Here is a 19,889-nt window from a genome sequence, read left to right as displayed (position 1 = left end):
TAAGTCATATTGGTATAAAACGCATGAAGAAGCTCCATGTTGATGGATCTTTGGACTCACTCGTTTTTGAAAAGTTTGAGACATGCGAACCATGTCTATTGGTGTATACGCATGAAGAAACTCCATGCAGATGGATCGTTTGGACTCACTTGATTTTGAATCACTTGAGATATGCAAATCATACCACATGGGCAAGATGACTGAAAAGCCTTGTTTTCAGTAAGATGGAACAACATAGCAACTTGTTGGAAGTAATACATTTTGATGTGTGCAGTCCAATGAGTGCTGAGGCATGCAGTGAATATCGTTATATTCTTACTTCACAGATGATTCGAGTAGATGTTGAGTATATTTACTTGATGTAACACAAGTCTGAATTATTGAATGGTTCAAGTAATTTCAGAGTGAAGTTAAAGATCATCGTGACAAGAGGATAAAATGTCTATGATATGATCATAGAGATGAGTATCTGAGTTACGAGCTTTGGCACGCAATTAAGACATTGTGGAAATTGTTTCACAATTAATACCGCCTGGAACACCATAGTGTGATGGTGTGTCCGAACATCATAGTTGCACCCTATTGGATATGGTGCGTACCATGATGTCTCTTATCGAATTACCACTATTGTTCATGGGTTAGGCATTAGAGACAACCGCACTCACTTTAATGGGGCACCACGTAATTCCATTGAGACGACACCGTTTGAACTATGGTTTGGAGAAACCTAAGTTGTCGTTTCTTAAAAGTTTGGGGCTGTGACGCTTATGTGAAAAAGTTTCATCGTGATAAGCTCGAACCCAAAATGGATAAATACATCTTCATAGGATACCCAAAATGGTTGGGTATACCTCCTATCTCAGATCCGGAAGCAAAAGTAATTGTTTCTAGAAACGGGTCCTTTCTCGAGGAAAAGTTTCTCTCAAAAGAATTGAGTGGGAGGATGATGGAGACTTGATGAGGTTATTGAACCATCACTTCAACCAGTGTGTAACAGGGCACAGGAAGTTGTTCCTGTGGCACCTACATCAATTGAAGTAGAAGCTTATGATAGTGATCATGAAGCTTCGGATCAAGTCACTACCGAACCTCGTAGGACGACAAGGACGCGTACTGCTTCAAAGTGGTATGGTGATCCTGTCTTGAAGGTCATGTTGCTAGACAACAATGAACCTATGAGCTATGGAGAAGCAATGGTGGGCCCATATTCAAACAAATGGTTAGAAGCCATGAAATCCGAGATAGGATCCATGTATCAGAACAAAGCATGGACTTTGGTGGACTTGCCCGATGATCGGCAAGCCATTAAAATAAATGGATCTTTAAGAAGAAGACGGACGTGGACGGTAATATCACCGTCTATGAAGCTCGACTTGTGGCGAAAAGTTTTTCACAAGTTCAAGGAGTTGACTATGATGAGATTTTCTCATCCGTAGCGATGCTTAAGTCCGTCGGAATCATGTTAGCATTAGCTGCATTTATGAAATCTGGCGGATGGATGTCAAGACGGTTTTCCTTACCAGTTTTCGTAAGAAAAGGTTGTATGTGATACAATCAGAAAAGTTTTGTCGATCCTAAGGATGCTAAAAGGTATGCTGGCTCCGGCAATCCTTCTAGGGACTGGAGTAAGCATCTCGGAGTTGGAATGTGCGCTTTGATGAGATGATCAAAGATTTTGGGTTTATACAAAGTTCATGAGAAACTTGTATTTCCAAAGAAGTGAGTGGGAGCACTATAGAATTTCTGATGAGTATATGTTGTTGACATATTGTTGATCAGAAAAGATGTGGAATTTCTAGAAAGCATACAGGGTTATTTGAAAGGTGTTTTTCAATAGAAAACCTGGATTAAGCTACTTGAACATTGAGCATCAAGATCTATGAGGATAGGTCAAAAACGCTTAATGGTACTTTCAAATGAGCACATACCTTGACATGATCTTGAAGGTGTTCAAGATGGATCAGTCAAAGAAGGAGTTCTTGCCTGAGATGTATGGTATGAAGTTAAGACTTAAAGCTCGACCACGACAGAAAAGAGAGAAAGGACGAAGGTCGTCCCCTATGCCTTAGACATAGGCTCTAAAATATGCTATGCTGTGTACCGCACCTGATGCGTGCCTTGCCACATGTCTGGCAAGAGGGTACAAAGGTGATCAAGGAGTGGATCACCAGATAGCGGTCAAAATTATCCTTAGAGGAATAAGGATATGTTTCTCGATTATGGAGGTGATAAAGAGTTCGGCGTAAAGGGTTACGTCGATGCAAGCTTTAACACCTATCTGAATGACTCTGAGTAGCAAACCGGATACGTATAGTGGAGCAACCATTTGGAATAGCTCCAAGTGGAGCGTGGAAGCAGCATTTACAATATGACCTAGAGATTTGCGAAGTTCATACGGATCTGAATGTTGCAGACCCGTTGACTAAAACCTCTCTTACAAGCAAAACATGATCAAACCCTAGAACTCATTGAGTCTTAATCACATGATGATGTGAACTAGTTTAGTGACACTAGTAAACTCTTTGGATGTTGGTCACATGGTGATGTGACCTATGAGTGTTAATCACATGGCGATGTGAACTAGATTATTGACTCTAGTGCAAGTGGGAGACTGTTGGAAATATGCCCTAGAGGCAATAATAAATTAGTTATTATTATATTTCCTTGTTCATGATAATCGTTTATTATCCATGCTATAATTGTATTGAAAGGAAACTCAGATACATGTGTGGATACATAGACAACACCATGTCCCTAGTAAGCTTCTAGTTGACTAGCTCGTTGATCAATAGATGGTTACAGTTTCCTGACCATGGACATTGGATGTCATTGATAACGGGATCACATCATTAGGAGAATGATGTGATGGACAGGACCCAATCCTAAGCCTAGCACAAAGATCGTGTAGTTCGTATGCTAAAGCTTTTCTAATGTCAAGTATCTTTTCCTTAGACCATGAGATTGTGCAACTCCCGGATACCGTAGGAATGCTTTGGGTGTACCAAACGTCACAACGTAACTGGGTGGCTATAAAGGTACACTACAGGTATCTCCGAAAGTGTCTGTTGGGTTGGCACGAATCGAGACTGGGATTTGTCACTCCGGTTGACGGAGAGGTATCTCTGGGCCCACTCGGTAGGACATCATCATAATGTGCACAATGTGACCAAGGGGTTGATCACGGGATGATGTGTTACGGAACGAGTAAAGAGACTTGCCGATAACGAGATTGAACAAGATATCAGGATACCAACGATCAAATCTCGGGCAAGTACAATACTGTTAGACAAAGGGAATTGTATACGGGATCGATTGAGTCCTTGACATCGTGGTTCATCCGATGAGATCATCGTGGAACATATGGGAGCCAACATGGGTATCCAGATCCCGCTGTTGGTTATTGACCGGAGAACGTCTCGGTCATGGCTGCATGATTCCCGAACCCGTAGGGTCTACACACTTAAGGTTCGATGACGATAGGGTTATAAAGGAAGTTTGCATGTGGTTACTGAATGTTGTTCGGAGTCCCGGATGATATCCCGGACGTCACGAGGAGTTCCGGAATGGTCCGGAGGTAAAGATTTATATATGGGAAGTCCTGTTTTGGTCACCGGAAAAGTTTCGGGTTTTATCGGTAACGTACCGGGACTACCGGGAGGGTCCCGGGGGTCCACCAAGTGGGGCCACCGGCCCCAGAGGGCTGCATAGGCCAAGTGTGGGAGGGGACCAGCCCCAGGTGGGCTGGTGCACCCCCCACAAGGGCCCAAGGCGCCTAGGGTTGGGGGCGCACCCACCTAACTTGGGGGGCAAGTTTCCCCTCTCTCCCCCCCCCTTGGCCGCCACCCTAGATGGGATTGGGCTGGCCGCCACCCCTAGGGGTGAAACCCTAGGTGGGGGCGCAGCCCCACCTCTCCCCCATATATACTTGAGGGTTTTGGGGGCTGCAGACAGATGAGTTTCACCTCTCCCAGGCGCAGCCCTACCTCTCTCCCTTCTCCTCTCTCGCGGTGCTTGGCGAAGCCCTGCAGGATTGCCACGCTCCTCCATCACCACCACGTCGTTGTGCTGCTGCTAGACGGAGTCTTCCTCAACCTCTCCCTCTCTCCTTGCTGGATCAAGGCATGGGAGACGTCACCGGGCTGTACGTGTGTTGAACGCAGAGGTGCCGTCCATTCGGCACTAGGATCTCCGGTGATTTGGATCACGACGAGTACGACTCCTTCAACCCCGTTCTCTTGAACGCTTCCGCTTAGCGATCTACAAGGGTATGTAGATGCACTCTCCTTCCCCTCGTTGCTGGTTTCTCCATACATAGATCTTGGTGATTCGTAGGAAAATTTTGAATTTCTGCTACGTTCCCCAACAGCGAGGCCCTGGCCGCGCTCTCCCACCGCCCCGCTGACCTGCCCGTGGACTTCGCCGCCGCTGTCGGCCACGAGATCGCCGAGGAGGACGGCCGCGTCGTCGAGGGACAGGAGCAGCACATCCGTGTCCCGGAGGAGGGAGGAGATCGAGGGGCTCGAGGAGGGGATTGAGGGGCTCGAGCACGGCCGGCGAGCGGGGCAGCATCATCGCCTCCAGCGCCGGCGCCGCCTGCATCATCGAGGAGCCCGACCCCGACTGCGGCTGCTCCTCCGAGGAGCCCGACCCCGACTGTAGCTGCTCCTCCAAGGCGGCCTCCTCCTCGACGGGCGCCTCCTCCTCGTCGCTCTCCTCGCTGGCGCAGGTTCCTCGTGCCTGCAGCAACCCCAGCCGCCGCTCCCCTCTCCCTGACTTTGTCAGGCAGGGCCACGCGGGTCTTCCCCGGTGGCGGGATCCTGTTGCTGCCGCTGCCGTCCGTCTGCCACCTGCCGCTGCCTTCGGCCGCCACCTACTTCTGCCGCTGCAGCCCGCCCGATCGAGTCCGCGCGGACCAGTTGTTGCTGTTGGCGACTGCATCTGCTGCTGCTGTCGGCGACTGCCTCTGCTACTGTAAGGAGTTGCTCCTTGTGCTGCTGCTGCTCCTCCTGTTCCATCATCAATGGAGTTAAATGGATGTAAAATTGACAGTTCTTGATAAAAAAATTGTATCAAGAGGCCACAAAAATTGTAAACTTCTCTGAAACATGAAAAATTTGGACTGATATGAATTTGGCCATGTTTGAGGTGTTTTGACAACTGAATTTTTCCATGTTTTGACACTGAATTTAAATGATGTAATATGCATATTACAAGAAGTTTCATAGAACAAATAAAGGTGCTTGTGAGGACAAGTTGTGTTCGGTCAACTTGATGTTCAGAACCTGTCATTTTCTATGTGCTTGTGAGGACAAGTTGTGTTGATCAGTGCTGGGATGCTAACACCACAAGAAAGCATGCATGCCATGTTCAGGCTTCTTTTTCTTAGTGCACATAGAAGTGGCGACTAATCACCACAAAATGGAGTGCATAGGTTCACACTTGAAGCATGCATTTTCCATACATAGGCTCAGACTTGAAGCACGAAAATGTACTCCTGTAGGTTAGCAGGAAGAGCTTACATATGTTCCATATGGCAAGGGTGACTTGACACCATTACGGAGACCTCGCCGTACATCCGCTCGGTGCCGCACAACCTCCCTGAGAGCAGTGAGTGAGCGAGTGGCATCAGTTAGTGAGCTCAAAACCAGTTCAGTCAGTAGCAGGATGAAGAAGTGGAGTGTGACATCACTTGATGCACTAATTCAGTCAAAAGCAGAGTGAGCGAGGCAAATTCAGTAACCTACAATGTCCTAGCCCAATCTATATAAAAAAGTGACATCAATTTGTGCGATCCTAGCACAATCTATATTAAAAAATTGACAGCTTCAGAACATTCAGTTAGCTTCAGAACATCCTAGCACAATCTTTTCATTATCTCTGAATTTCTAAATAGTCTACATACTGCAAAAATTTGAGAAAACTACTGAATTATTGTTGTTTAGTCATTGTTTCTACTGTAGTTTTCAGTATTTTGTACAAGCTGAAAATTGATTGTGTTAGACTAGGAGTACTTGATTGTGTTAGACTAGGAGTACTTGATTGTGTTAGACTAGGAGTACTTGATTGTGTTAGACTAGGAGTACTTGCTTAATTCATCATGGTTTTCTTTTCACACTAGGAGTACGTGCTCAAATGAACAAGGAGTACTTTTAATTAATTTGAATTAGCTAGAATTATTTGAATTAGCTAGATTTATTTGAATTAATTTGGGATTCTTTGAATTAGCTAGATTTATTTGAATTAATTTGGAATTATTTGAAAGCCTAAAAAGCAAGCAGAGAGCAGAGCAGTGCAACCTCCTCTGAATGAAAATATCATGTCACTGGAAAGCCTAAAAAGCAAGCAGGGGGCAGAGCAGTACAAGAGTTGATTGATGTTTCTTCTGTTGAAGTTGCCATGTTTCTGTAAGGAATGGCCGTCATGTTCCTCTAGTTACCAAAATGAACAAGGAGACTTTTAATCTCTCAGAAGTCACTGAAGCATCTTTTAATAATTTGTAAGGAACAAACTTTTTGAAGGGAAGAAGATTGGTTTCATATAAAAGGTTTTCCTGAATAGACTTTTAAGCTCAGGGAGTAGCTCTAGGCAACACTATAATACATAATTTGGCAGGCCTCAAGTAAGAACTGCAGAACTATTTTGTCACCAAACTTAAATAAAATTTGGCTCCATATAAGATTTAAATACAAGAGCACTTTGGCTCCATATCATAGGAGTATGTAGCTCCATATGATAGGAGTATGTAGTCCAAAGCCTTTAATTCACGTAGTCCTAAAATTTCTACACGCAGATTGGACAAGCAATATTCCTAAAATTTCTGTAATTACAGTATATTTAATCAATGCAAATTAAGCACTCATGAAACAAGTCTATTTGGTCGATGCAACTATGTGGTGCTAGTGCCTTTTGTCTTTGTGGTTGGGCACAGTTTGGCACAATCTGGTCATCTAACCAAAACAAAAGATAGGCAGATGTCTTGAGATGCTGTACCGTATTCTGAATTTCTTTGAATTTCTTGAGATGTTTCAGATGGTACATGCTCTTTTAATTACTCCTGTATTTGAGAATCCAAACAGCTTTGCCTACGGTTTACACCAGGTCAAATGGTCAAAAAATTCAGTTTGCTGTTCCATGTAAATATTCAGAGTAATTCACAATCTTTTCTAACATGATATTTTCTGAATATTCAGAGTAATTCAGTTTGCTGTTCGGTTTACACTGGCATATGCACCTTGTTCGAAGACAAGATTTGCAAATTCGGTGAACATTCAAAGTCAAGACTGAACATTCAGTGTTAAGTGTTAACACAACACTGGCATATGCACCTTGTTCGAAGACATGATCAGTTTTTAGGAAAGACAAGATTTACTAATTCAGTTTTTAGGGAAGACAAGACTGAACATTTAAACTCTGGAAGCTGGCATTCAGCAAAGACTGAATATACAAATTCAGTTTTTAGGAAAGACAAGATTTACTAATTCGGTGAACACTCAGTCTAAACATTTCTGAATCTACACACACCTTGCTCGAAATTGATTTGCAGGGCATCCTGTTGGCTGTCTCCCTTCATCAACTTTGGGCTGGTCTTCTTCCTGGTGCACACGGTTCAAGCTGGCCCTACTGAACACAGCAATGCAAAGAGCATCAAGCAGTAATAGAGAGCAGAGAATGGGAACCCATGAAAGTGCAGAGTTTAACCTCTATTCAGCAAATGAAAGTAGCAGTACGAGGTGCTAGGCTGGATTAAGTAAACAGTCGACCTCTCTTGACGAACTCAGGGGTTAGGTCGACGGTCTCGACGGGCGTGGGCAGGAGCGCGAGCCTCCGGCGTGCTGCGTCGTCGCACACCTCCTCGAGCACCGTGACCAGCCGGCCCGCAGTGGAGGCGAGCGCGGCGCCGCCTGAGATGGCGGCGTTGGCGTCGACGGCGGCCACGGCCAGGCCGCTCGAGTTGGCGCAGCTGGACACGATTCTGCTCACCGCCTGCGCGGACGATTCCTTGGCCACCGTCTTCCGCCGCGCCCCACGCCACGGGGGCCGGGGCGGGGGTGGGAAGGCCGCGTCGCAGGCCGTCGGGCCGAGGGCCGGCCATGCTTCTTCCATCAACGCTAGGAGGGAGGGGGTGGCCGCGAGCAGGAGACGCGGCGGGAGGAAGAAGAAACAATTTTTTGGGTGAAAGAGGGAAGATTCGGGAGGCAGGCAAGGGAGGCTGGGGGGCTGCGCGAGGCAGAAGGGAGCGGCGGAGGAGGCAGCTGTGGCGGCGGCGGAGGACGCGCGGGAGAGCAGGGGAGTAGCGCGAAGCAGGGGATCTCCGGCGTCCATGCGCCTGTGTCGGAGCGGCGGAGTGTCGACCGGAGAAGACGAGGAGTGCAGGCTGTGTCGGGAATTAGCTGAGGGTGTTTCTGTAAAATGACCGTGAGGACAACTTTTTCCAGACGGAGGGAGTATGACTATACGGCGCTTTTTACTACCACCCCGAGAGATGTCAATTCGGAGGATGCCTTTCAATGGCCTTGCGAACCGTCGGGCTCTTACACGGCCAGGTCCACTTACGAGAGGCTATGCCAGGGGCTGGTGAGATCGAGCACAGCCACATGCATCTGGCGAAGCTGGGCGACCCTCAAGTGCAAAATCTTTGCATGGTTGGCTGTGCAATATTGTATTTGGACATCGGACCGAAGAGCTCGACATGGGCTGCAGGATGCGCCTTCGGCATGCTATACGTGTATGCAGGAAGAAGATAATGTGGATCATATCTTGGCACAATGTGTCTATGCGAGGGAAGTCTGGCACCAATGCTTTCTTATCATGCAGGTCAATGTAGAGATCCCACAGGTCCTTGACACCTTTCAGGAGTGGTGGTTGAGGACAAGAAGCAACTTCCGACAACCATACAAACGAGGGTTCGACACTTTTGTCATTGCCGCTGCCTGGTTGCTTTGAAAACAACGAAATGCAAGAGTTTTCAATAGGGCTGAGCAAGTGAGTTCCCCCATGAGGCTAGCTCAGCAAATACTAGAAGATATCAGATCATGGAAGCTCGCGGGAGTAGGAGTGGTAGGCTTGAGTAGATTTGTGAGAGAGTAATTGTTTGTGTTAAAGGAGTTGGAGTCGGTGTATCCACGGCGATGCTCGCATCGTCGTACAATCTTGTAAATTTTTCTGCTTTCTTCTATAAAAATATGATACGCTATTGACGTATTCTCAAAAAAAAAAGACTATACGGCGCTTACGGCTTGGGAAAGTGGCGCCCAAAAAATCATCCGTGAACATGTACTTTACCTCACCTTGTGGGGCGGTCCAGGAATGCTCACGGGATTTGTAGCGCAAAAACCTCCAAAAAAATTGCTCCAACAAGGAATCGAGCTCGAAACAGTCAGTCAAAGACCGCAGTGCCTAACCACTCCAGCTACTATGAACTATTGATTTATAACAGCGCGAAATGTTTAAAACATAGCCCTCCTATTTCTTGCACATACATTTCAGGGGGAAAACGTGATTTTTTTGGAAACAGATCGAACAAAATTAAAGAAAATACGAATTAGAAAAAGGTTCATGTATTAAAAAAGTTCATGGATTTTTCCAAAAGTTCATCGATTTTCTAAAATAGTTCATGGATTTTTTTTTTAAGTTCATTGATTTGAAAAAAGTTCATATATTTTGGAAAAAGCTCATCAAATTTGAAAATAGTTCATTGATATCAAAAAAGTTCATTGAAAAATGAAAAAATTATGAAAAATTTCATCAATTTGAAAAATAAAGTTCATAAAAAAGTTCACCCATTTGAAAAATAAGTTCACAACATTGAATTGTTTTCATCGATTTGAAAAATAGGAAGAAATAAACAAGGAAAGAAAGAAAAAAAGGAAAAGCAGAAGTAATAAAAGAATGAGAAAGACAAACATTTTCGAACAAGGTAGGCTAGCGGCGTGGTTAGTGCATTCCGCCTCGGAATGTCAGGTTGCCAGATGGACTCACGCCGGACGCACTTCTTTTGTGTTTTTGGAAACAGACGAAAAAAACTACAGATTAATACAAATGGGCAAGCCCAGTTAATACGGCTATAGGCGCCAGTTAGGAAAAATGGCCTTTAACGATTCTTAAAAAAATTGCCTTTAACCGGCGCCTGCAGCGTCGAATAGGATTTGCCGAAGACAATGTTCGACGATTTTTTTTTAAAAATCGCAGGCTTTGAAAAAGCTTTTAAAAGCTGAAAATAGTTTGTTGATTTGGAAAAGTGTTTACGGATTTTAAAACCAAGTTCTCAAATTTAAGAAAATTTGGACGAATTTGGAAAGTTCACGTATTTAATAAAAAGTTCATGATTAATTGGCGATTTAAAATATAGAAAGTGAAAACACCAGTTGATAGGGTGTGTTAGGCTACTTCACACGGGTGCATCCGTGAGCATGTACTTTTTCCTAATTTGAATACATCCATTATTTGCAATTTCCGTCATTATCAATCAAAAAGAGGATTTTTATATTCTAACCATTGCTTGAAATTTATCAATGATTATAGATTTTCAAATTATGTATGAAAATTTGATAATCTTGAACAATTTTTCCAAAATTGCTAGTAAATTCCCAACAATTTTTGTTCTACAAAAATAGCAAACTACATATTATTTTTAAAAATGTATCAAATATTTTGAAACACAAATATTTTTTAAAATTTGTGAACAAATAACTAAAATAAGGGAACACATATTGAAATTCCAGAATATTTATAAATTTTCAAGAAAATAATTGAAAACAAGAATAGTTTTTGGTAGTCCAAAAATATTTCATAACGAATAATAAAGTTCGAAAAAAAATTGACGAAATAAAAGATAAATGAAAAAATAGAAAAGAAAGAAAATACGCTAAGGCCTTGGCCAAACTAGGCGTCGTGTGCCAGTCGGGCCGGCCCAAGCGTCCCCAAATTTGAAGAAAAATCATCAATTCTGAAAACAATGTTCGTGGAACTTGAAAAAAAAATCGCAGGCTCTGAAAAAGTTTTTAAAAGATGAAAATAGTTTGTGGATTTGGGAAAGTGTTTACGGATTTTAAAACCAAGTTCTCAAATTTAAGAAAATTTTGACGAATTTGAAAAGTTCACGTATGTAATAACAAGTTCATCATTAATTGGCAATTAAAAAAAAGAATAGAAAGTGAAAACGTAAAAAGAATGAAAAAACAGAAAGAAAAGTGGCAAACAAAAACCAAAAAGAAAGAAAACCAGGAATTGAAAAAACAAATAATGTTTTGAAAGGTTTTCGAAAATTTGAAAAAATGTTCATGTGTTAAAATTTTGTCCAAATTTCGAAAAATGTTCATGTTTCCAAATTTTGTTTGTAATTTCAAAAACTATTCGTCATTTAAAAAAATCACATTTTTTTTCATTACAACTTTTGATTTTTTTTCTGAAATATTTTCATATATATGAATGTTGTTGTGTGCTCCTATATGTTTCACTTTGTAGAACACCATAAGCAATGGTGAGGTGAAGCGCCTAGCAACGCGTGCCTCAAGTGGGAGGTCTTGATTTCCAGTCCTCGTGAGCTCTCTGTTTTATCTTTATTTTTAAGTCGCTTACATAGAACGTGATAGGAGGGACATGGCTTAATGGGATGGCCCCGTCCCTTGCCCCTTTGCAATTTGTATACATGAGGTCCCGCGTATCGGCGTGGGCGATGTACTTTAATAAAAAAAACGTCCTTTTGGGCTTTTATTTTATTGTGAAGGGATATGTGGTAATCTCATCCGTCACTGTGTTAAGATGGTGTGCTGAAGCAAAAGTGTTCTTAAGAAAGTGTGGTGAAATGCCAAAAAAATGTATCTCTAGTACCAGCCGTTACAAAAATGTATCTCCTGTGCCAGTCATTAGAAAAACTAGAGAATACCTCGCGCGTTGCTGCGTGAATCGATTGCAATATATTTTAGTGATTTGATTGTATGAAGATTGCAATATATTATATATTGTATTTGATTATTGTGTAGTCGGAAAATATTTCGAATATAGGTGGTATAATAGAAAAAAAATTATGCATGTTGAGTGAACTTTTGATGAGGTGGCATGTGTGGTGAGTTGAAAGGTGTGCATGAGTTCAACTAATAATGATTTTTTTCTCTCATGCATGTAGTGATGGGCCTTTGATGACATGATATGTGTGCATGTTGAGATAAATAGGATATTGGGAATCAACTTCTTATATAGGATGTCAAAAACAAAGTACTTCAGTTGGAAGCTCATGATTGGCCCAAGGACTTACCTTAAAAAGAAAACAATATGCAACACAGCGACAGATCCCATGGCCTTTTTCATTATTTTGGCCCTTTTAGAAAACTTTCGAACAAAATAAACTTCACATAAAACTATTTTACGATCTGATCCTTTTGGCAACGCCACAAGCCGTGGCGTTTTTTTTCTATTTAAAAACGCCGAGCTAGCCAGCGTTGCTTCACTTCATAAATAAATGACAATATGAACAAGCTAGTTGGAACGCCAACCCCATTGGCGTTTCCAGCGACGCAACATAATTTGGTGTTTCTGCCCTGTCACGTAGCGTCTCGACCAGACAAGCAACACTGGCTAACTCGGCGTTTCTAAATAAAGAAGAAATGCCACGGCTTATGATGTTACCGAAAGAATCAGATTGTGAAATAATTTTACGTGAAGTTCTTTTGTGTGAAAGTTTTCTGAAAAGGTCAAAATAGGGAAAAGAGCCGATCCCCATTCCGCCTCCACCGGGGCCCTAGCGGCGGCACCGGCGCCGACGGGATGCCGTCGTCAAGCCGCCCGAGGGAGCCGCTCCCCATCGCGCTCCCGGGCGCCGGCCGCTCGCAGGACTTCCCCTCGCTCTTCTCCGACCTCACCTCGCTCCTCCTCCACCACTCGCCCGCCGCCGCCTCCACCCCCCACGGCCGCGCCCCGGTCTTCTCCTCCTCCTCCCTCTCCATCCCCGCCCCCGCCGCCCCGGCGCAGGCGCAGGCGCAGTCACACCGCTGGCGCGGGCGGCCATCGGGGCGTGCGCGGGGGCGGCGGCGGGGGCCTTCACCTACGCGGCCCTGCTGCCGCTCGACGCCGTCAAGACGCGGCTGCAGGCGGGGGCCGCCTCGCGCGGCTCCTGGCAGGTGTTCGCCGACATCCTGCGCGCCGACGGCCCGCTCGGCCTCTACCGGGGCCTGTCCGCCGTCATCCTCGGCTCCGCCACCTCCTCCGCCATCTACTTCGGCACCTGCGAGCTCGCCAAGTCGCTGCTGCGCCCGCACCTGCCGCCCTTCCTCGTGCCCCCGCTCGCCGGCGCCAGCGGCAACATCTCCTCCTCGGCCATCATGGTGCCCAAGGAGCTCATCACGCAGCGCCTCCAGTCCGGCGCCGCCACGGGCCGCTCCTGGCAGGTGCTGCTCCAGATCCTGGGATAATTGACGATAACCAAATCTCCCTCCAGATCCTGCAGACCGACGGCTTCTTCGGGCTCTACGCCGGCTACGCCGCCACGCTCCTCCGCAACCTCCCCGCCGGCGTGTCAGCTACTCCTCCTTCGAGTACCTCAAGGCCTTCGCCCTCAGCAAGAGCAACGGCGCCAACCTGGCGCCGGGGGAGAGCGTGCTGTGCGCTGTGCGGCGCCCTCGCCGGCGCGATATCCGCCGGGCTCACCACCCCGCTCGACGTCGTCAAGACGCGGCTGATGACCAGGGTGGGCACCCAGGGGAGCCGCACGGTGGTGGGCACGATGCAGGAGATCATCGCCGAGGAAGGCCTGATGGGCCTGTCCCGGGGGATCGGGCCGAGGGTCCTGCACAGCGCCTGCTTCGCTGCGATTGGCTACTGCGCTTTTGAGACCGCCAGGCTCATGATCCTCAAGTCATACCTTGAATCGTGCGAAAGGAAAGCCGCGGATGAGGTGAAGACCGGAGTTGCTGCTGCTTGAGTGTGCACGATTCCTTCCCTTCTTTCAGGAAGGTAATCGCTTACTCCGGCTAGTGTGCAGTTTTCTTGTAGCTACCTAGCTATGATATTGTTATGCAGACACAATGTACCCGCCAAATGTATTCACCTAAGCATCATTTCAATTTCAGTTATAGAGCTGTTTGAAGGATACAACAAGTAATAATATGTGCCAGTTATGAATGTGTCATTGGTTTTGATTAGTAGCAAGTTATTTTGAGGCATACATTTTCAGGCTGGCGTTCCTGAAGTAATGTTCCATACACTACTTTTTCTGTTACATGTATCTGTATTTGTGGCAGTGTGTCGGCGTGTACGATTACAATGAAGCCCACAAACCTGAATCTTTTGTGTTTGCCACTAACTCAAAACATATTGTTGTGGTGAACACTCTCTACTACAGTAAGAAATAGCATTCATACAAAAATTCAAGCATTATTGGTATTTTTGATTGCTACTGCTCGGAACTAATCTCACAGTTATAAAATGTTCTTAAGCATAACATATATAAGTTTGTGGGAAATTCATGTATGCCAGGTTTTGTTTCCTTAATGTTCAGAAATAGCATAACAGTTGTAGAATAATTTCAAGCACACCGAATTATACAAGTCTATGGACATCAGAGTCCACATAAATCGTGTATGCCAGATGAGGTCATTTCAGGGGATTAGACATTGCACTACTGCAAGCGCACACAGTTCGACGTGAATGGACATGCTATGGCTCATCACTGGAAGTACTTTCTGCAGAATGAACTTGCATCACGTGGGTAGTGAATCCTGATCATGTTCTCTAGGCACTTCTTGTAGGAGAAATCTGTAGGAGGGCCGTCTGAGGACACGACGTACAAGCACCTGGAGCTATGGAACTTTTGATGCTTAGCAACCTGCAAACAGGGGAAGAAATTTCATGAAGTTTCCATTTTGGATTTTGGTTCTTGTGATGCATCGGAAGACAGAAAGGTATGCTGCTTACCGTTATGTAATTGTTATTCCCTGCCATCTTCTTTTCCTTCTCTGGGTGGTACATGAGAATATTTTCAACAATGAACCTCTCATCATCTCCAGAAAGCTTGATGCCATCCCTGCAGAATATGGGAATAGATGGACTGTGAGTAAGGATTACGAACACAGAGAAGAAGCCACTTGGGGTCTACAAGAGAAGGTGCACTTTTCAGTCATTGCAGTTACTTGGACTTTGTGATGTTCAAACTTAAATCGAACAGTCATATCATCATTTACTTGAAGAAGTGTAGCTATTTTTCAGTGCTTTGTGATTTTTTAGAGTTGCAATGGGCTACATATTATACCTTGATTCACGGATGATCCTCTTTACTTCCTTCATGATTGGATCAACTTGTGCATGTATCTGCTGTTCCGCTAGTGTAAAATTTGAACTCCCTCTTGGTCCACCATTGCTACCTCCCCGGTTTGGTCCGTTTGATCTCCATGCTGGTCCTCTGCCACGGCATGGGCCAAGATTGCCGGTCTTGATGTTCCGTCCACCAAAGTTGGATGGTCCTGAAATGTGGAAGTTCGGGGCGCTTGTGGTATTGGCTCTTTGGGCTTTCCACCTACTGTTACCTCCACGGTGTGATCCCTCTGATTTCCACACTGCACCTCTACCACCACCTCGACCTCTACCAAGATTATTGGTCTTTCTACTCCATCCACCAGAGCTAGATGGCCCTGTAATGGCAAAGTTGCCCTGGCCTGCCACATTTGCTTTCTTCCAACTTGGGTTACCATCTTGTTGTGTTGCATCTGAGCTCCAATTACTATCAAATTGCCTTCTCTTATAAACTTTCGTGGTAGAACTGCTCTGGTTCCATCCACTAGTACCACATGATGGCCCTGTAATGGCAAAGTTGCTCGGGCCTGCCACATATGCTTTGTTCCAACTCGGTTTACCATCTTGCTGTGTTGCATCTGAGCTCCAATTACTATTACGTTGCCTTCTCTGATAAACTTTCATGGTAGAACTGCTCTGGTTCCATCCACTAGTGCCACTTGACTCTGTGGCGACATGTTTACCATGTTGCCAATTTGCAACTGGCACTTTTTGGTGCCCTTGTTCAGCCCTCCAACCTTGAAGATCATGCAGCAGGAGATTTGCTTTTGGCCTGTCTGTCCAAGTGATTGGACTGTTTCCTCCCAAACGTAAGACTTCATCCTCTTCGATTTCATCTTCTTCAAGGTTGTCAACATCATACAAGCAGGAACCGTATGGAACAATTATATTATCTTCAGTGGCTCTTGTTGTTTCTACCTCTGAGGAATTCATACAAACCATACCCTCCAAGGTTCTCATTGCCTGCTGACTGTAAAAGACCAAGAGGTTCAGAGGAGAAGGGAAAAAAATAATTGCATGCTGCACACATGAGAGAACATAGGCAGGTGAGATATTCGTCGTACCGTGCTCCCATCATTCCAGTGGATTTTGAAGGCTGAACCAGTCCCAATTGGTGCAGGATTGCCCCAAGAGCAGGTAGACACAACACTATCCAGCTGATCAGAATAGACCTTCTCTGCACCCTCCTCGAAGCATTGCAATGGCCTCTGCAACATGTTTTTCTCGGTTTTTTAATCAATGCCAACACTTGCTCATCAAAATGGGGGGTTCAAAACAAAATGAAATGGAGAACTTACAGCGAGTGTAGCCTTCATGAAGGGTGCCTGAATCTTGAGGGCCTTGAATGTGGCCTTGTAACCATAGCTGTTGAAGCCATGCAAGTTACCTGTGCAGGTCATGCTGCTTGCAACAGTTGTCAGGTGTTCTTCGAGAACTGATTTTGTAACCATTCCAACTGCCTTGGAAAGGTGCTGGAAGGATGGTCGAAAGGATAAAAAGAAGAAGAGCAAAACATGAGTAATTTTTAAATAGAAGATACTGAATTCATCAGGAAAGTAAAAAAAAAAGCAAGAACTTGCTGGACCTGTGTGACTCGACCGAAGGCAGAGGAAATTCCAAACCCTTGCTGAACTTGTTGGATGCTGTAGGGCAGAGACCTGGTAGTGTCGATCAGATCCATCACAGGGATGCATGCATCCATTGCTGTTCCCCAGACATCACCACTCTCTCCAGTTGAGTATTTATCCATTGTGACTACGAGCGCCAATTCACCCTTCTGTTCTGTACCGGAGTTCTGGACCCAACATGTGTCTTGTGGTTCAACCCATACTATGTTCACTTCCTGGACTCATGTATCACCTGGGAGAAGATGCAAGAGAACATCTCTTTAGTAAGCAGAATTGCATAAGCCGTAACTATCAGCATGTTCATCTGGATTTTCTATATGCATGATACCTAGTATGAATGTGAATTTTTGGTTTACCTTTTATGACTGTGTCCAAGAGTATAGGAGAAATGGTATTGGCCATCAACTGGACAACTCGCGCAGAAGATTCAGACATTCGTGTGGTCACACTTTCAGTTAGGAAAAACTGCAAACAGGAGACCTGTTCCTCGTCATCTGCATCCTGGTAGCATATTCATTCACTGCAAAGAAGAAATGTCAGATTATGTTCAGAAACTAAAGAATAGATCATTTAAAATTCATGCTTGATTTTCTCAATATAGCATGCCTAAATACCCAATGAAAGGCATTATTCAACTTAAGTTACCAAATAAAGAACTCAAATCTTAGTGGATCTGAAAAGTAGATCCAACCATTGGAATATTCTTTCAGAAGAATACGAAAATAAAGCCTCCTGTACTATTTCAAGGTTAAAACAGTAAAAGGTCGTAGCACCTTGAGATCACAACTCTCTTCATAAGTTGATTCACCTGCCCCTTCTTCTTTCCCCATCTATATATTTCTTTCTGGCATTTCTGAAGAATACCTTCCATACTTATGTTCATTTCATCCAGTTGCTTCTGTAAGGGCACAAAATGATTTCTTCAACATATAGTCTTGATGATAATGCTGAAACAGTTATACTATTTGAAAAGTAGGAGAAATGGAAAAATACCTTGTCAAGGTGAATGTGGCCAACAAGACAATGTGTTGCTTGAATATTTTGTTGTTGATAACTGAAACAAGACAACGATTGTGAGCCTAGCACAGTATACACTGAAATGTGCAAGAAGTAGTTACTTGTGATTTGATTTTGGCTTATAACTGTATAATACAATGTGTTACTTGGGAAACTGCCCCAAATACTTAGCGGACAAGAAGGCCGGCAACACTAAAGGTATATTTGATATACATGTAATTGATGTGTACCTTACCAGTACTCGTAGTAACTCCTGGGTATTTGATATCGGTGCCGTTGCTCACATTTGTAACTCACAGCAGGAGCTGCGGAATAAGCGGAGACTGGCGAAGGACGAGGTGACGATGCGCGTCGGGAATGGTTCAAAGGTCGATGTGATCGCCGTCGGCACGCTACCTCTACATTTACCTACGGGATTAGTTTTAAACCTCAATAATTGTTATTTAGTGCCAAGTTTGAGCATGAACATTGTATCTGGATCTCGTTTAATACGAGATGGATACTCATTTAAATCCGAGAATAATGGTTGTTCTAATTATATGAGAGATATGTTTTATGGTCATGCCCCGATGGTCAATGGTTTATTCTTAATGAATCTCGAACGTAATGTTACACATATTCATAGTGTGAATACCAAAAGATGTAAAGTTGATAACGATAGTCCCACATACTTGTGGCACTGCTGCCTTGGTCACATTGGTGTCAAGCGCATGAAGAAGCTCCATGCTGATAGACTTTTAGAGTCTCTAGATTATGAATCATTTGACACATGCGAACCATGCCTCATGGGCAAAATGACCAAGACCCCATTCTCCGGAACAATGGAGCGAGCAACCAACTTATTGGAAATCATACATACTGATGTGTGTGGTCCAATGAGCGTTGAGGCTCGCGGAGGATATCATTATGTTCTCATTCTCACTGATGACTTGAGTAGATATGGGTATGTCTACTTGATGAAACACAAGTCTGAGACCTTTGAAAAGTTCAAGGAATTTCAGAATGAAGTAGAGAATCAACGTGACTGAAAGATAAAATTCTTACGATCGGATCGTGGAGGAGAATATTTAAGTCACGAATTTGGTACACACTTAAGAAAATGTGGAATCGTTTCACAACTCACGCCGCCTGGAGCACCTCAGCGTAACGGTGTGTCCGAACGTCGTAATCACACTCTATTGGATATGGTACGATCTATGATGTCTCTTACCGATTTACCGCTATCATTTTGGGGATACGCTTTAGAGACAGCTACATTCACTTTAAATAGAGCACCGTCTAAATCCGTTGAGACGACACTGTATGAATTATGGTTTGGGAAGAAACCTAAGCTGTCGTTTCTAAAAGTTTGGGGATGCGATGCTTATGTCAAGAAACTTCAACCTGAAAAGTTCGAACCCAAGTCGGAAAAATGCGTCTTCATAGGATACCCTAGGGAAACCATTGGGTATACCTTCTACTTAAGATCCGAGGGCAAGATCTTTGTTGCCAAGAACGGATCCTTTCTGGAAAAAGAGTTTCTCTCGAAAGGAGTAAGTGGGAGGAAAGTAGAACTCGATGAAGTACTACCTCTTGAACCGGAAAGTAGTGCAACTCAGGAAAACGTTCCTGTGGTGCCTACACCAACTGGAGAGGAAATTAATGATGATGATCGAGGTACTTCTGATCAAGTTGCTACTGAACTTCGTAGGTCCACAAGGACACGTTCCACACCAGAGTGGTATGGCAACCCTGTCCTGGAAATAATGTTGTTAGACAACGGTGAACCTTCGAACTATGAAGAAGCGATGGAGGGCCCAGATTCCAACAAATGGCTAGAAGCCATGAAATCCGAGATAGAATCCATGTATGAAAACAAAGTATGGACTTTGACTGACTTGCCCGATGATCGGCGAGCGATAGAAAACAAATGGATCTTTAAGAAGAAGACGGACGCGGATGGTAATGTCACCATCTATAAAG

The 19,889-nt window shown here is 44.4% G+C and overlaps 2 protein-coding genes and 1 pseudogene across 5 annotated transcripts; 1 reads left to right on the top strand and 2 right to left on the bottom strand.

Annotated features, from left to right (window-relative positions):
* Positions 1-4,311: 4,311 nt before the first annotated feature.
* LOC123117085 (uncharacterized) lies at positions 4,312-8,425 on the bottom strand. Of its 4 annotated transcripts, XM_044537928.1 has the most exons (5): positions 7,761-8,425; positions 7,522-7,620; positions 6,991-7,082; positions 5,520-5,598; positions 4,312-5,006 (listed from the first exon to the last, which is right to left on the bottom strand). In XM_044537928.1, the coding sequence occupies exons 1-2, from the start codon at positions 8,320-8,322 to the stop codon at positions 7,607-7,609; spliced, it is 576 nt and encodes a 191-aa protein (XP_044393863.1). In that variant the 5' UTR covers positions 8,323-8,425; the 3' UTR covers positions 4,312-5,006; positions 5,520-5,598; positions 6,991-7,082; positions 7,522-7,606. The 4 variants fall into 4 exon arrangements, 3 of the variants coding, with proteins under 3 accessions (XP_044393863.1, XP_044393862.1, XP_044393861.1); XR_006457287.1 differs by lacking the exon at positions 6,991-7,082 and having other exon boundaries at positions 7,699-8,425; XM_044537927.1 differs by lacking the exon at positions 6,991-7,082.
* A 4,203-nt stretch (positions 8,426-12,628) lies between these two features.
* On the top strand, positions 12,629-15,178 carry LOC123113538 (protein MITOFERRINLIKE 1, chloroplastic-like; annotated as a pseudogene).
* Positions 14,454-17,965, bottom strand: LOC123113537 (DNA-directed RNA polymerase V subunit 1). Its single transcript, XM_044534811.1, has 9 exons — positions 17,904-17,965; positions 17,684-17,808; positions 17,267-17,430; positions 16,868-17,142; positions 16,581-16,754; positions 16,347-16,490; positions 15,242-16,252; positions 14,908-15,016; positions 14,454-14,818 (listed from the first exon to the last, which is right to left on the bottom strand). The coding sequence occupies exons 6-9, from the start codon at positions 16,358-16,360 to the stop codon at positions 14,660-14,662; spliced, it is 1,293 nt and encodes a 430-aa protein (XP_044390746.1). The 5' UTR covers positions 16,361-16,490; positions 16,581-16,754; positions 16,868-17,142; positions 17,267-17,430; positions 17,684-17,808; positions 17,904-17,965; the 3' UTR covers positions 14,454-14,659.
* Positions 17,966-19,889: the final 1,924 nt, after the last annotated feature.

Source organism: Triticum aestivum, chromosome 5B (genome assembly GCF_018294505.1).
Source record: "Triticum aestivum cultivar Chinese Spring chromosome 5B, IWGSC CS RefSeq v2.1, whole genome shotgun sequence".
NCBI lineage: Eukaryota > Viridiplantae > Streptophyta > Magnoliopsida > Poales > Poaceae > Triticum > Triticum aestivum.
Note: the sequence above shows the minus strand (reverse complement) of the source record. Positions and strands in the feature narration are given on the sequence as shown.